Raw genomic sequence first — 14,130 nt, 5'->3', positions numbered from 1 at the left:
GCTCCCTTAATGATCGTGGTGACCAGATTATATAAATTGCGTACAGAGCACTTAAACAGTCATTCACCGTGTGCTCCATACATGATTGGAATGGGAAGAAGAAATAACGACTCCCACAATGGGAAGCACCGTCTGCCACACAGCTGACAGTGGTTTGCAAAGTGTGGACAGAGAGGCGTAGTAGACTGGCGAAGCAGTCAGGGGGAGAGGCGCAGGAAGCGGAGCATGTCGGTGTAGCCGAAGAGGCGCGCCACGTCGTAGGGCGTGCGGCCGTCGGCGTCGGCGGCGTCGCGGCGCGCGCCGGCGTGCAGCAGTGCGCTGACGGTGTCCAGCGAGCCCCTGGAGACGGCGCGGTGCAGCGCGGTGTCGCCGTCGCCGTCGCGCACCTCGGTGTCGGCGCCGGCGGCCAGCAGCAGCCGCGCCGCCGCCACGTTGCCGGTGCGCACGGCGTAGTGCAGTGCCGTCGAGCCGGTGGCGTCGGCCGCGTCGAGGGTGGCCCCCGCCTCCACCAGCGCCTGCACCACCTCCGGCCGCCCGCGCGCCGCCGCCGCGTGTAGCGGGGTGTTGCCGTGGCGGTCGCGCGCGTCGGGGTCCATCCCGGCGGCCACAAGGGTTCTGACACACACACGAGTGACGAGGGAATTAGGCAAACTACAGGAGGTGCATCTTCGATCTTTTCAAAATGTGGTGAATGAGCTTCCAAATGAATCGACGTTGCTTCCACCATCTTTACTTTTTAAAATTCAAAAGCCTCCCAACAGAAGCGAATAAACTGTGCAGTGGCCAGATGGTCCAATTGTAAGGTGCCTCTTAAGTGAGGAAGACATTTTTACCAGTTTTAATAAATTATTCTCTCTTATTGATGTATTCACAATAGTTAGGAAATGCTGTTGTCCGTAGCCGGCCATGAGTCGGAGAGCATTTCTCACGATGGCTGACTAAGTGACGAAGCGACCATATGCCGCGCGTAGTCAGGTAGGGCTCGGCGCTGGACCGTAGGAACAAGCGTCAGCCTGGGAAATATACATGACGGGAATTACCGCCATATTGGCGCCAGTCACCGATTTTGTTTATTTATATTTAGTAATTAAAGTCATTTATGACAACATGTATACTAGGAGGAGCCTCTGGATGTTTAAAACTATTTATCATAATTTTGCCTCGTTAAAATTCACACCCGTTCAAATGGTTCAATTGGCTCTGAGCACTATGGGACTTAACATCTGTGGTCATCAGTCCCCTAGAACTTAGAACTACTTAAACCTAACTAACCTAAGGACATCACACACATCCATGCCCAAGGCAGGATTCGAACCTGCGACCATAGTGGTCATGCGGTTCCAGACTGAAGCGCGTAGTACCACACGGCCACACCAGCTGGCCACACCCGTTCATTAACAAATGCATATCTTCGTAAGTACGAACTTGATCGGAGATCCACGAACTGTGATGAAACTAGTACAAGATACGGACTGCGCGCCAAAGTCGGCAGTCGGCGTTAAGAGCTCTTCCTGTCTTGTTCGATGGTAGCCATGCTCTTGGTTACGAGTAGTTTGTGACATGAGTGTTTCGTTATTGATCTAATAGGAATGAAAGCGATATTACGGCATTCTGAATGTTAATCTCGAGTAAACAGATACCCCAAAGTTGATCGACAGCAATTTCAGATAATTAGCTTCCACTGACAGAGACATCCAGAGACATCCGCACGGGACGTCATTTACGAGAGCTGTACCGCGCACAGGTAGGAGGAAATCTGACGACACGACCCACCGAGGCGGATCAAGGAAGGTCCGACTTACACTCGCAAATTCCGGGTGGAAATGTTGACCAGTTATACTGTATGTCACATATACCACCCTCTAAGGACTCGCGGCTAAGCGGAGTAACAACAATATCAGCTTAGAAGCGAGGACATCTTGCACAATCAACGAAGGGACATCAGGGAGAAAATCGTGTAGTCGCAATTTTTTATACACTGGTGGGAGTGACTACAACGAAAAACACACTAAAATCCCTGATCCATGTGACGTGAGCGTTGTAACGGGACATCCTCCTCAGCATTACTTTTCCTCAGCAGTAGTTGTCGATACCAGTATTATTTTTCAAATTTTGGACAGTTCAGTATTATCTCAGGTGATTTTCTGAAAACTTTCATGTAGTTTTATACACAATATGTTATATTTCAAGACAAAATTTATGAAAAGGAATTACTTTATTTGAGATGTTACAATCGATGAGTACTAGCTCTGAATGTGCAGTTAAAATTATCTTTATAGAAACATTTGAAATTACGAATTACTTGGCACATTTAAAATTTCTATTCTTAATTACGCTATCTAGTACTGTTTACTATATTTATTTTTGGACTCATTTATGTAATCATAAACTAAACGACACTACTGGTCATTAAAATTGCTACACCAAGAAGAAATGAAGATGATAAACGGGTATTCATTGGACAAATATATTATACTAGAACTGACATGTGATTACATTTTCACACAATTTGGGTGCATAGATCCTGAGAAATCAGCATCCAGAACAACCACCTCTGGCAGTAACAACAGCCTTGATACGCCTGGGCATTGAGTCAAACAGAGCCTGCATGGTGTGTACAAGTACAGCTGCCCATACAGCTTCAACACGATACCACAGTTCATCAAGAGTAGTGACTGCCGTATTGTGACGAGCCAGTTGCTTGGCCACCATTGACCAGATGTTTTCATTTGGTGAGAGATCTGGAGAATGTGCTGGCCAGGACAGCAGTCGAACATTTTCTGTATCCAGAAAGGCCCGTACAGGACCTGCAACATGTAGTCGTGTATTATCCCGTGAAATGTAAGGTTTCGGAGGGATTGAATGAAGGGTAGAGCCACGGGTCGTAATACATCTGAAATGTAGCGTCCACTGTTCAAAGTGCCGTCAATGAGAACAAGAGGTGACCGAGACGTGTAACCAATGGCACCCCATACCATCACGCCGCGTGATACGCCAGTATGGCGATGACGAATACACGCATCCAATGTGCGTTCACCGCGATGCTGCCAAACACGGATGCGACCATCATGATGCTGTAAACAGAACCTGGATTCATCCAAAAAAATTACGTTTTGCCATTCGTGCACCCAGGATCGTCGTTGAGTACACCATCGCAGGTGCTCCTGGCTGTGATGCAGCGTCAAGGATAACTGCAGCCATGGTCTCCGAGCTGATAGTCCATGCTGCTGCAAACGTCATCGAACTGTTAGTTCAGATGGTTGTTGTCTTGCAAACGTCCCCATCTGTTGACTCCGGGATCGAGACGTGGCTGCACGATCCATTACAGCCATGCGGATAAGATGACTGTCATCTCGACTGCCAGTGATATGAGACCGTTGGGATCCAGCACGGCGTTCCGTGTTACCCTCCTGAATCCACCGATTCCATATTCTGCTAACAGTCATTGGTTCTCGACCAACGCGAGCAGCAATGTCGCGATACGATAAACCGCAATCGCGACAGGCTACAACCCGACTTTAATCAAAGTCGGAAACGTGATGGTACGCATTTCTCCTCCTTACACGAGGCATCACAATAACGTTTCACCAGGCGACGCCGGTCAACTGCTGTTTGTGTATGAGAAATCGGTTGGAAACGTTCCTCGTGTCCACACGTTGTAACTGTCGCCACCGGCGCCAACCTTGTGTGAATGCTCTGAAAAGCTAATAATTTGCATATCACAGCATCTTCTTCCAGTCAGTTAAATTTCGCGTCTGTAGCACGTCATCTTCGTGGTGTAGCAATTGTAATGGCCAGTAGTGTAATAGAAATTCATTTGTCAAGAAAACTTGTCAACCCTTTGAAATATTGTTATTTCCGCTGAGTCAGTTAGCAGTAAGCATGCCTCTGATGTTTTCGGACGTATTTTTGTATTTTGGGCGAATAATGTAACTTCGGGTTTGCTAATGTGAAAATTCAAAAGACTGAAAGATTGGCTCAAATGGCTCTGAGCACTATGCGACTTAACTTCTGAGGTCATCAGTCGCCCAGAGCTTAGAACTAATTAAACCTAACTAACCTAAGGACATCACACACATCCATGCTCCAGGCAGGATTCGAACCTGCGACCGTAGCGGTCGCTCGGTTCCAGACTGTAGCGCTTAGAACCACACGGCCACTCCGGCCGGCGACTGTAAGATTAACTAAAATGTGACATATTAACGTAACAACAAAAACTCTGCAGCAAGTCTTCAAATTTATGTAGATCTATTCGACCGTGAGGACCTGAGGTGTGAGATTTTGAGCTTCAAGAATCAGACCCCTAGACAAGAAAACCAACTCTACACGAAAAGCTAAGTAAACTGGAAAGATCATTGTAATCTTTGCTCCTCTCAAATTTTCCATTAAAGACTTGTTCTTATTATGGACAATAGCTGGAATCAGGAAGGAGGGGGGAGATTACAGCGTGGAGGGTGATAGGCGTTTAAAGGTCACATTTTAGCTTTTTCTAGAATAACTCGAAAACCGCGCGCTTCTAACGAAAATGTTTCCCCTTACAAAATCAAGCTGCATTAAATTTCACACCTGAAAAATCTATGTTCATTGTAAAATAAAGTGGGTTAAGTACAAACATCAGATGTATGTACCACATCTAAGTGCACTACATATGTATTAAGTGACAAACTAGGTATAAAAGGTTGAAGGGGGTGGGGGGTGGGAGAGGGCTGATGGAAGAAGCTCGAGGGAAGATAGGTCGATAGACAGTGGCCACGCCCTCCCTCCTTCATACGTCTGCAAACTGAAGAGCGAACAGGTGACTCCCCACTATCTACTCCAGTATGTCTCAAAAAGCAACTACAGGCTATTTCATACAGTGGTATCAATCCTTCGACTGGGCGCCTCATGCGTCACTGGCGATGTAGTGTGCAGATATGTTCAGGTGGTCTTTCTTTTCCATAAAATACGTCAATACTACATATACAGATTTTACGCACTAATAATACTAACACAGGAAACACACATGGACAGAATCCACGTAAATATTTCCACATAATTTATCCCTAAATACGGTTCTGCTGCACTTCGATGTGGGACACACATTTAATACCTGTCTTTAATCCAATTCATTTAACAATAAAAATTAATTTTCTACCATTGAAACACTGTTTTTAAAAATATGCGATTTTTCCATCCTCTGAATTGTGGAAACTATTAATCCTAAAGAAAAATGAAAATGTAGGGAACGTAATGTTGTTTAGTTTTCTGCTGGGAAAAGGAAAACATAAAAAAGTGACCTTCAAACGACCTCTTTCAAACCCCCACCTAACACCCAAATGGTCACGATTTAGTGTGTTGGTTAAAATGGCTCTGAGCACTATGCGACTTAACCTCTGAGATCATGAGAACCTAAGGACATCACACACATCCATACCCGAGGCAGGATTCGAACCTGCGACCGTAGCGGTCGCTCGGTTCCAGACTGTAGCGCCTAGAACCGCACAGCCACTCCGGCTGGCTTTAGTGTGTTGTTCATCGTACCCCTTCCTACCACTGCACAAAAATTTGCGACTGAATGAATTTTTTCCTTATTCGACCTTTTTTGTTGACTGGGATAAGAGCTGCTCTGCCTTCTTCGGTCATATATTGTAGACAAGCATTAAAGAATTTAAAATGAACAGCAGAGCGCCAGATAAAGTGTAGTGGTAAATGGGTAAGATCCTTTCGACATGTAACAGAAAGTTCTTGTACACTCTCAGCCACTACCCAATGAGCGTAACGCCTTGAGTAAAAGATCTTTCGAAATGTTCAGTAGACACTACATGATACAGAGCATTCCACGTCCCAATGCTGTTGAGACAGAAATGGTCCGAATGTATCATATCTTCCACATCAAGCCTTGGATGAAATAACGTAATAAGGAGAGGCAGCAAACGGATAAGTGATTATACTTAAATGGTGACAATGAACCTTTGAGTAATTGGCCAGTGCAAATAATTTTTAAGTTACATCAATTTGTGACTAATTTTTCATGTTGGTGGAACGTTGGTACTTGCAGTGGTAGAGCGTAAAGACAGTTTTTTGATAGTGGATGAGGATTTTCTAGTAGATTACATGTAGCAATCCACTTTCTAAGTGTTAAAGGAACGTAATGATGTAATACATGGACGAACTTGCGTGTAACACGTAAACAAGCATGTAACTATGTGCAGGAGCGACGAACAGGCAGGACACGCCAAAATGAACCTTAAAAGGGCGGTAATCAACGAAGCGAGCTGTGGTGAGAGCGTCATAAGAGAAGCACGGGTAAGGTAATCGAGGAAGGTATATTAAAGTTTTGTACTCTGATTTTCTGTACAAAGTTTTTCAAAATTACACCGACAAACTTCGAGAAGAAGTAGAAGGTGTCTTGAGGAAAAAAAAAAATGTGGATGGGGCCTTGTGTCCGAAAACGTCATCCAACGGCGCTACAGAGCATCAAAGTTATAGGAACCGGTGCCCATATATACATATCTATGTACACATAGGGTGATTTCGTGATGATATTACAAATTTTCAGGGATGACAGAGATAGATCAATGTATCAATTTGTAAGGGACTCGGATCCGGAAACGAACGAGTCGGAAGTTACACACGAAAATCGTTCTCATGCCTCTGACGATGCAACACATGTACCAGTACTGTTGTTGCTAAGATTGTAGGGTAGGCAATATTCAGAGGTGGTGCTAGTATGGACAAAAACAAGAAGAAATGCTGGTATAAAAGGGCTCCAAAATGCATATATTAGGTCTATTAGCACTCTCTCGTCTTCGATACTGTGAAATACATTTCCTTCACTGAGCTAGTGCTCGTAGCTCTGATGTATACATTTTAGAGCATGTGTTTACTAGACATTTTGTTCTTGGTTTGGTTGATACTACCATATATGGAAGTTGCCTACCCTTGCAAGCTTAGCAACAGCAGTATGTTGCACTGTCGCATATATCAGAACGATTTTCACTAACAACTTTCGACTCGTCCTTTTCTGGATGATGAGCCTTTAACTCAAATTAATACATTTATCCTTCTCCATCACCCCTGAAAGTTCGTAAAATCATCACGGAATCGCGCTGTATGTACATACATACACAGGCACCGCCACCTGTAACGTCTACGCTTGGTAGCGTCGATCGGTAACATTTCCGAACACAGGTTCCTATTCTCCTTCTGTTCCTCAAGACACCTTCTCCATCGCCTTGAAGTTTGTCGGTGTAATTTTGGAACACATTGTATGTATGTATTGAAAATATCAACACGTAATTTCCATATAACTGAAGTAGTTGTTGGGCGTGCTAAGGGGTAACTGTACATTGAAGTGAGTTTGTTGAGTTAGAAGATGGTAAAGTGTAATTATATAATTTGAAGATCTTGTATATAATTGTCGTAGTTTGTTGGTATTTAAAATGGCTCTGAGCACTATGGGACTCAACTGCTGAGGTCATTAGTCCCCTAGAACTTAGAACTAGTTAAACCTAACTAACCTAAGGACATCACAAACATCCATGCCCGAGGCAGGATTCGAACCTGCGACCGTAGCGGGCTTGCGGTTCCAGACTGCAGCGCCTTTAACCGCACGGCCACTTTGGCCGGCTGTTGGTATTTAGTCTTGGAGTTAATGGACGTTTATGGAGTGGAGAATACTAGATGGTTGTTTACATGCTATATGAGAAATGCTAATGATGGGGACTGGCACCTTACAATGTGTACTTTCTGTTTCTTTCTCACCTATATGTGATGACTATAACAGAGGAAGAACGTATTTCATGACAATGTGATTAGCTATTGCAAATACACACATTAAAAAAAGTTTTCCTCACCCCAGTTCCCAGAACTCCTGAAGATAGACGTTGACTGTGGGTATTGTATCACAGACACAGTCCCTTTGTCTGTTCAGAGTTGTCACTAAACCCGCCCAAAGATGTAAACAACATGCATGGGCAGCGCCCTATTGGACGTAGGGAGTCTGACAGTCGATCAATTCCAGTCATTCCATCAGGAAGGAAGTACACGGCTCGTGTTGTCTGTATTTCAACTGTGCCTAGACGGTCAATACCGCGGTTCGAAAGCGTCGGCATTGTTACTTTGTGCCAGGAAGGGCTCTGAACAAGGGAAGTGTCCAGGAGTCTCGAAATGAACCAAAGCGATGTTGTTCGCACATACAGAGAGAGACAGGAACTGTCGATGACATGTCTCGCTCATGCCGCCCAAGGGCTACTACTTCAGTGGATGACTGCTACCTACGGATTATGGCTCAGAGGAACCCTGACAGCAACGCCATCGTGTTGAATAACGCTTTTTGTGCAGCCACAGGACGTCGTGTTACGACTCAAACTGTGCGCAGTAGGCTACATGATGCGCAACTTCACTCCCGACGTCCATGGCGAGATCAATCTTTGCAACCACGACACCGTGCAGCGCGGTACAGATGGGCCCAACAACATGCCGAATGGACAGCTCAGGATTGGCATCACGTTCTCTTCACCGACAAGTGTCACATAAGCCTTCAACCAGACACCCGATCAGGCTGAACGCTTTAGACACACTGTCCAGCGAGTGCAGCAAGGTGGAGGTTCCCTGCCGTTTTTTGGGGGGGGGGGGCATTGTGTGGGGCTCACGTACGCCGCAGTTGGTCATGGAAGACGCTGTAACGGCTGTACGATATGTGATTGTCATCCTCCGACCGATAGTGCAACCATATCGGCAGCATATTGACGAGACATTCGTTTTAGTTCACAACATTTATTTATTTTTATTCAGAGAAGTTACGGTGTTCAATCTGTTTTGTCAGTTAACAGTACGGTATGAAAAGAATACAGATCTGTTCCCTTGCAGGTACTGATCAAAATTTCCATCGCCGTGATCATGGCTGAGCTTGCAGCGACGCACCATCGACTGTTTCCAGAGACTCGGGAAGTTGAGGAGTTTTGCGTACTGCTTCTTTTGATTCGACAACCCTACTAGCCAGATTCATATTCAGTATTGAGTCGTACAGCGAGCTCCTCACATAACCCTAATTTGTTTGCAAACATGACAGACAACGGATACTGGCGTCATTTGCATTTTTCGCTGTTATTTTCACTGCAAAACAGATAAAAAAGTAAATGTAGATAGTAAATCAAACGAAATGCAACTACCCTGTACCGAGCCGCTGGAGACAAGGAGGTCCCCTATACCAGAATACTCGAATGTTTGCGTAAACTACCCCGGAATTTTGTCATTGCAGTTCGAGTTCACATTGTATGAGGTAAGTGTAACTAACCAGCTCTACAAACAGAAATCCGTCAGATAAAATCTACAACCTTGCTTTTTTGCGGGCAATCCTCTTACTGACTGAATTATTCAAGCACGAATCGAGATGCACACTCAAACCTTACGTCGGCCAGTACGTCTCTCGTAAGAGCACTGACCGTGAAATGCAAGGTTCTAGGCTCTAGTCTTGATTGGGCATGTGGTTTTGATCTGACAGATAGCTTCAAAACAATGTACACTCCGAGGCAGAGGAAGCAGAGTGAAAGATTCATTCCTGAATCTCTGTGAATGACGTTTAATGTAAAATCAACAAAAAGCTGAATATCTTTATAAAAATTCTTGACGAAACAAGTAGTTGCCTACAGTGACAGACCTGTCGTAAAAGAAATTTAAGTAAGAACAGTTCCCTCTTCCACACTCAGACCTTGGCTCAATTTAGAATTATTCTTTGCTGTTTATCGAAAATACTGATTTTTACATTCGATGCTTCAGACACGGCGGATGTGAAAGCGAACTAGTCGTTGAGAAGGCAGTGAGACAAGGATGAAACTTATCCAAACTTTTTTTTGAATCTGTATATTAAGCAAGTAGAAAAGGTCGCCAATGAGAAATTTAGAAAAGGACGAATAAATAAAAACTTATAGGTCTGCAGATGAAATGTTGCCAGGGACTGGAAAGGAAATCAGTTAAACGGAATTATTGTTTGCTCATATCAGTCATGTTATTGGCAGAGGGCATTAGTAAGCACTTGGTTTTTAACTGTAAAGGTTATTTCAGGCAAAGGTCACTTAAATTGTAAAATGGTTACACCAGGTGCGATGATTATACCAGCTGCGACAGACCAGTCATGATCAACAGCCATAAGGTATGAAATTACGATGAAATCCAGACCTTTTGCTGCTTACAGGCCGGCCGCGGTGGTCTCGCGGTTCTAGGCGCGCAGTCCGGAACCGTGGGACTGCTACGGTCGCAGGTTCGAATCCTGCCTCGGGCATGGATGTGTGTGATGTCCTTAGGTTAGTTAGGTTTAAGTAGTTCTAAGTTCTAGGGGACTGATAACCACAGCAGTTGAGTCCCATAGTGCTCAGAGCCATTTGAACCATTTTTTTTGCTTACAGGCGCTGATAAATATCAACGGAGACAGTTATAAATGTGTTCCCCGACCGGGACTCGGGCCCAGGATCTCCTGCTTTTATGGCAGATGCGCTGTCTGTCTGAGCCACCGAGGACACAGAGGATAGTGCAACTGCAGGGACTTATCTCTGGCACACTCCCCGTGAGACCCACATTGTCAACTTGCTGTCCACACACTACATTTGTAGTTCCCCTGTCCACTGTACTCATTACTCGCGGCAATCAATCCACCTTTTCGCTTAAGAGTTTGGGCAATGTGAATGCATCCGCACTGAAGAAGATCATTGGCCGGCAACCCTTATCTATATGAAGATGGTATCTCTTTTTCCGGACATGTCCAAAAGAACAGATACCATATTCATATAGCCATAAGGTATGTTTAAGGGCTACTTATAATGACTGGTCTCAAAGCCAGTGTAGGAATTAGTAGTGTCGAAAAGAAGCTGTTATATGATATCAACAAAAATAATTAATGAAATGTGTCGAATGAAATTAGGCAAACCGAGCGAGATGGTGCAGTAGTGAGCACAATGAACTTGCATTCGTGAGGATGACGGTTCAAACCCGCATCTGGCCATCCTGCTTCAGGTTTTCTGTGATTTCCCTAAATCGCTTCAGGCAAACGCCGGGATGGTTCCTTTGCAAGGGCACAGCCGACTTCCTTCTCCATCCTTCCCTCATCCGATGGGACCTATGACCGCGCTGTTTGGTCCCCTCCTTCAAACCAACCAGCCAACCAACCAAATTAGTATATGCTAAGGGAATTGGATTAGGAAATGGGACAATAAAGGTAGCAGACGATGTTTGCTACTTGGGCAGCAAAACAACAGAAAGTGACTGAATTAGAGAGGATATAAAATTCAAAAAAAGGTTTTTTTTGGGAAAGATATATTCGTAACATCCATACACATATTATAAGTTAAAGTTCTCCGCCACGTTTTTCTGTCTATATGTCAAGGCTAATTGTAGAAATTACTGTAGGGATTTTTATACGGCTTTCACTAATCAGTTGATTCATGGGGAAGTTTCGTTTATACATGATGATTCAAAATTCCCATAACCGATTTTTAGAGTGCACTGATTGTAGTGGGAAGTTAATGGATGAACTTTTGATAAGGAACCATGTCCGGAAATGTACTGTTTGGATATATGAGGACTGCCCAGAAAGTAATGCACCGCATTTTTTCCTTCAACAGTTCTTTATTGAACATAATGAGAATTACACACACGAAAGAATGGTGTTTTATCAACTCACAATATTTTCCCACGTAATCTCCATCCCATTCTATTGCCTTACTCCAGCGCAAAACAAGGGTGTTTATGCCCTGTCAATGCCAATCCCTAGCCTGGTGGCGGAGCCAGCCAGTGCTTCACTCTGTGAATCACCTCCTCATCATCCGCGACCGTAGCTGAGTGGACAGCGCGCTGGCTTGTAATGCCCGGGGGGGTGGGGGGACTGGGTTAGATTCCCAGCTGGGTTGGAGACTCTCTGCTCAGGGGCTGGGTGTTTGTGTCGTCTTTATAATCGCCGAATTGGCGTCACCTCAAAAGATTTGCACCATGCGATGCGGTCTACCCGCCGGGAGGCCATCGCCACAAGACATTTGAGTTCACCTCTTCATCGTACTCAATATTTTTTTCCTCAAATGACATTCTTTAGTGACCCAAGCAAGTAGAAGCCGGAGTGGGCTTCGTCATGGCTGTAGGGTAGATGGGATAACACTTTCCAACCCTGTTTTGCTGTGTGTTCAGCAGTCGTCAGACTTGTGTGGGGCCGAGCGTTATCTCATGTTGCAGTAAAACATCTCCTGGGTTGCTGTGGGGCCGAAGTCGCAGGAAGCGCGTCTTGAGTTTCGTTAATGTGTTGAAATATGCTTGTGCGTTAGTGGTACCGTCTCTTGGCATCACATCAATGAAAATCACACCTTCACACTCCCAGAACACGGTGATCATGACCTTACCGGCGGAATAAATTGCTTTGAACTTTTTATTCTGTGGGTAGTGGAAATGGTGCCATTCCATCGACTGTCGTTCTGTTTCGGGCTCAAAATAGGTAAACAGGTTGCATCACCTGTTGCAGTCCGGGACAAGAAGGCCTCCCCCTCAGCTACAAAAAGTTGCAACAAATCAAGACAAATGTTCTTTCTGTGCGATTTGTGATCCACCGCTAGACACTGCGTGACCCATCTTGCACACACTTTCGAATATGCAAGAGTGCGGTTAATTGCATCCACATTTCCTTTGATGATTCACATATGCAGCGCCAACTGCCGAGTCGTAATGCGTCTGTCCTCGCGAATGACAACAGCAGCTCGCTGCAACATGTCAGATGTGACGGCCGCGGATGGTCTCTCCGACTGCCGCAAATCGTTGAGCTCCGCCGAACTACCTTCCGATGACCTCCATTCCGTGCCCAGCGACTAACTATACTTCTCTCGGCAGGAATGCTCCATAGGCTTTGCACAAGCGTTTGTGAATATTCCCCATAGTTTCTTTCTCTGCAGTGAGAAATTCAATGACGGCACGTCACCTACAGATGCCATTTGGAAACTGGTTCAAATGGTTCAAATGGCTCTGAGCATTATGGGACTTAACATCTTAGGTCATCAGTCCCCTAGAACTTAGAACTACTTAAACCTAACTAACCTAAGGACATCACACACATCCATGCCCGAGGCAGGATTCGAACCTGCGACCGTAGCAGTCCCGCGGTTCCAGACTGCAGCGCTAGAACCGCACGACCACCGCGGCCGGCCATTTGGAAACTGTCCTGCAGCTATGCTACCTGTCGGAAGTGACGAAAACTTGGTGCGATTACTCAGGAGACTTCAAATAATACATACGTAACGTTTCGAATTCGTAGCATTCTTTTTCGCTGAAAAGAAATAATTCGGTGCATTACTCTCTGGGCAACCCTCGTAAAGTAAGTTTGAAGATCGTATCTCTTTCAAATCTCCCACTTCACGACACACACATGAGCTGAGAAGAGGGCGCCATTGTCAATCCATGTACTAATTATGACATCACATAATACCTTGGTCAAGCTACAGCAACGGCTGCGGGAAATTGTAAAAATTGTAAATTTGTGGTATGTTCCTACAGTACCAAACTGCTGACGTCATCGGTCCCTAGGCTTACATCCTACTTAATCGAACTTAAACCAACTTATGCTAAGCAAGGACAAATTCACATTCATGCCCGATGGAGGACTCGAACCTCCGACGGGGGAGGGGGGCGCCGCGGGAGCCGTGGCACGGAGTGGCCGTGCGGTTCTAGGCGCTGCAGTCTGGAGCCGAGCGTCCGCTACGGTCGCAGGTTCGAATCCTGCCTCGGGCACGGATGCGTGTGATGTCCTTAGGTTAGTTAGGTTTAATCAGTTCTAAGTTCTAGGCGACTGATGACCTCAGAAGTTAAGTCGCATAGTGCTCAGAGCCATTTGAACCGTGGCAAGGCGCCTAGACCGGACGTCTACATCGCGCGGCCGCGGGAAATTGGTACGTTAGAAACTACGAGGTTCGACTGTGTTGCTCCACGGACGTGATGCACACTTGACTTTGAAGCGTATGTCCTTCGTCACGTAGAAAAGAACTTGAAGACGAGTACTCGAAGCACTGTCCATGCCATGTGCTCCTATAGCACACAGGTCGCAGCTCATTTTCTTTGCTTTGCAGAACCAAACATCATCTAGCAAGGTGACTCTGAATGAATTTTGGGACTGGCATGGTGTGG

The 14,130-nt window shown here is 45.4% G+C and overlaps 1 protein-coding gene across 1 annotated transcript in view; it reads right to left on the bottom strand.

Annotated features, from left to right (window-relative positions):
• The window catches only part of LOC126234842 (ankycorbin), a 198,024-nt gene that overhangs the window by 122,763 nt on the left and 61,131 nt on the right, over positions 1–14,130 (bottom strand). The window contains exon 3 of the mRNA XM_049943584.1: positions 387–615. Coding sequence (XP_049799541.1) covers positions 387–615 — 229 coding nt within the window. The remainder of the gene's footprint in view (positions 1–386; positions 616–14,130) is intronic.

Source organism: Schistocerca nitens, chromosome 2 (assembly GCF_023898315.1).
Source record: "Schistocerca nitens isolate TAMUIC-IGC-003100 chromosome 2, iqSchNite1.1, whole genome shotgun sequence".
Taxonomy (NCBI): Eukaryota; Metazoa; Arthropoda; class Insecta; order Orthoptera; family Acrididae; genus Schistocerca; species Schistocerca nitens.
This window is presented reverse-complemented; position numbering and strand designations above follow the sequence as displayed.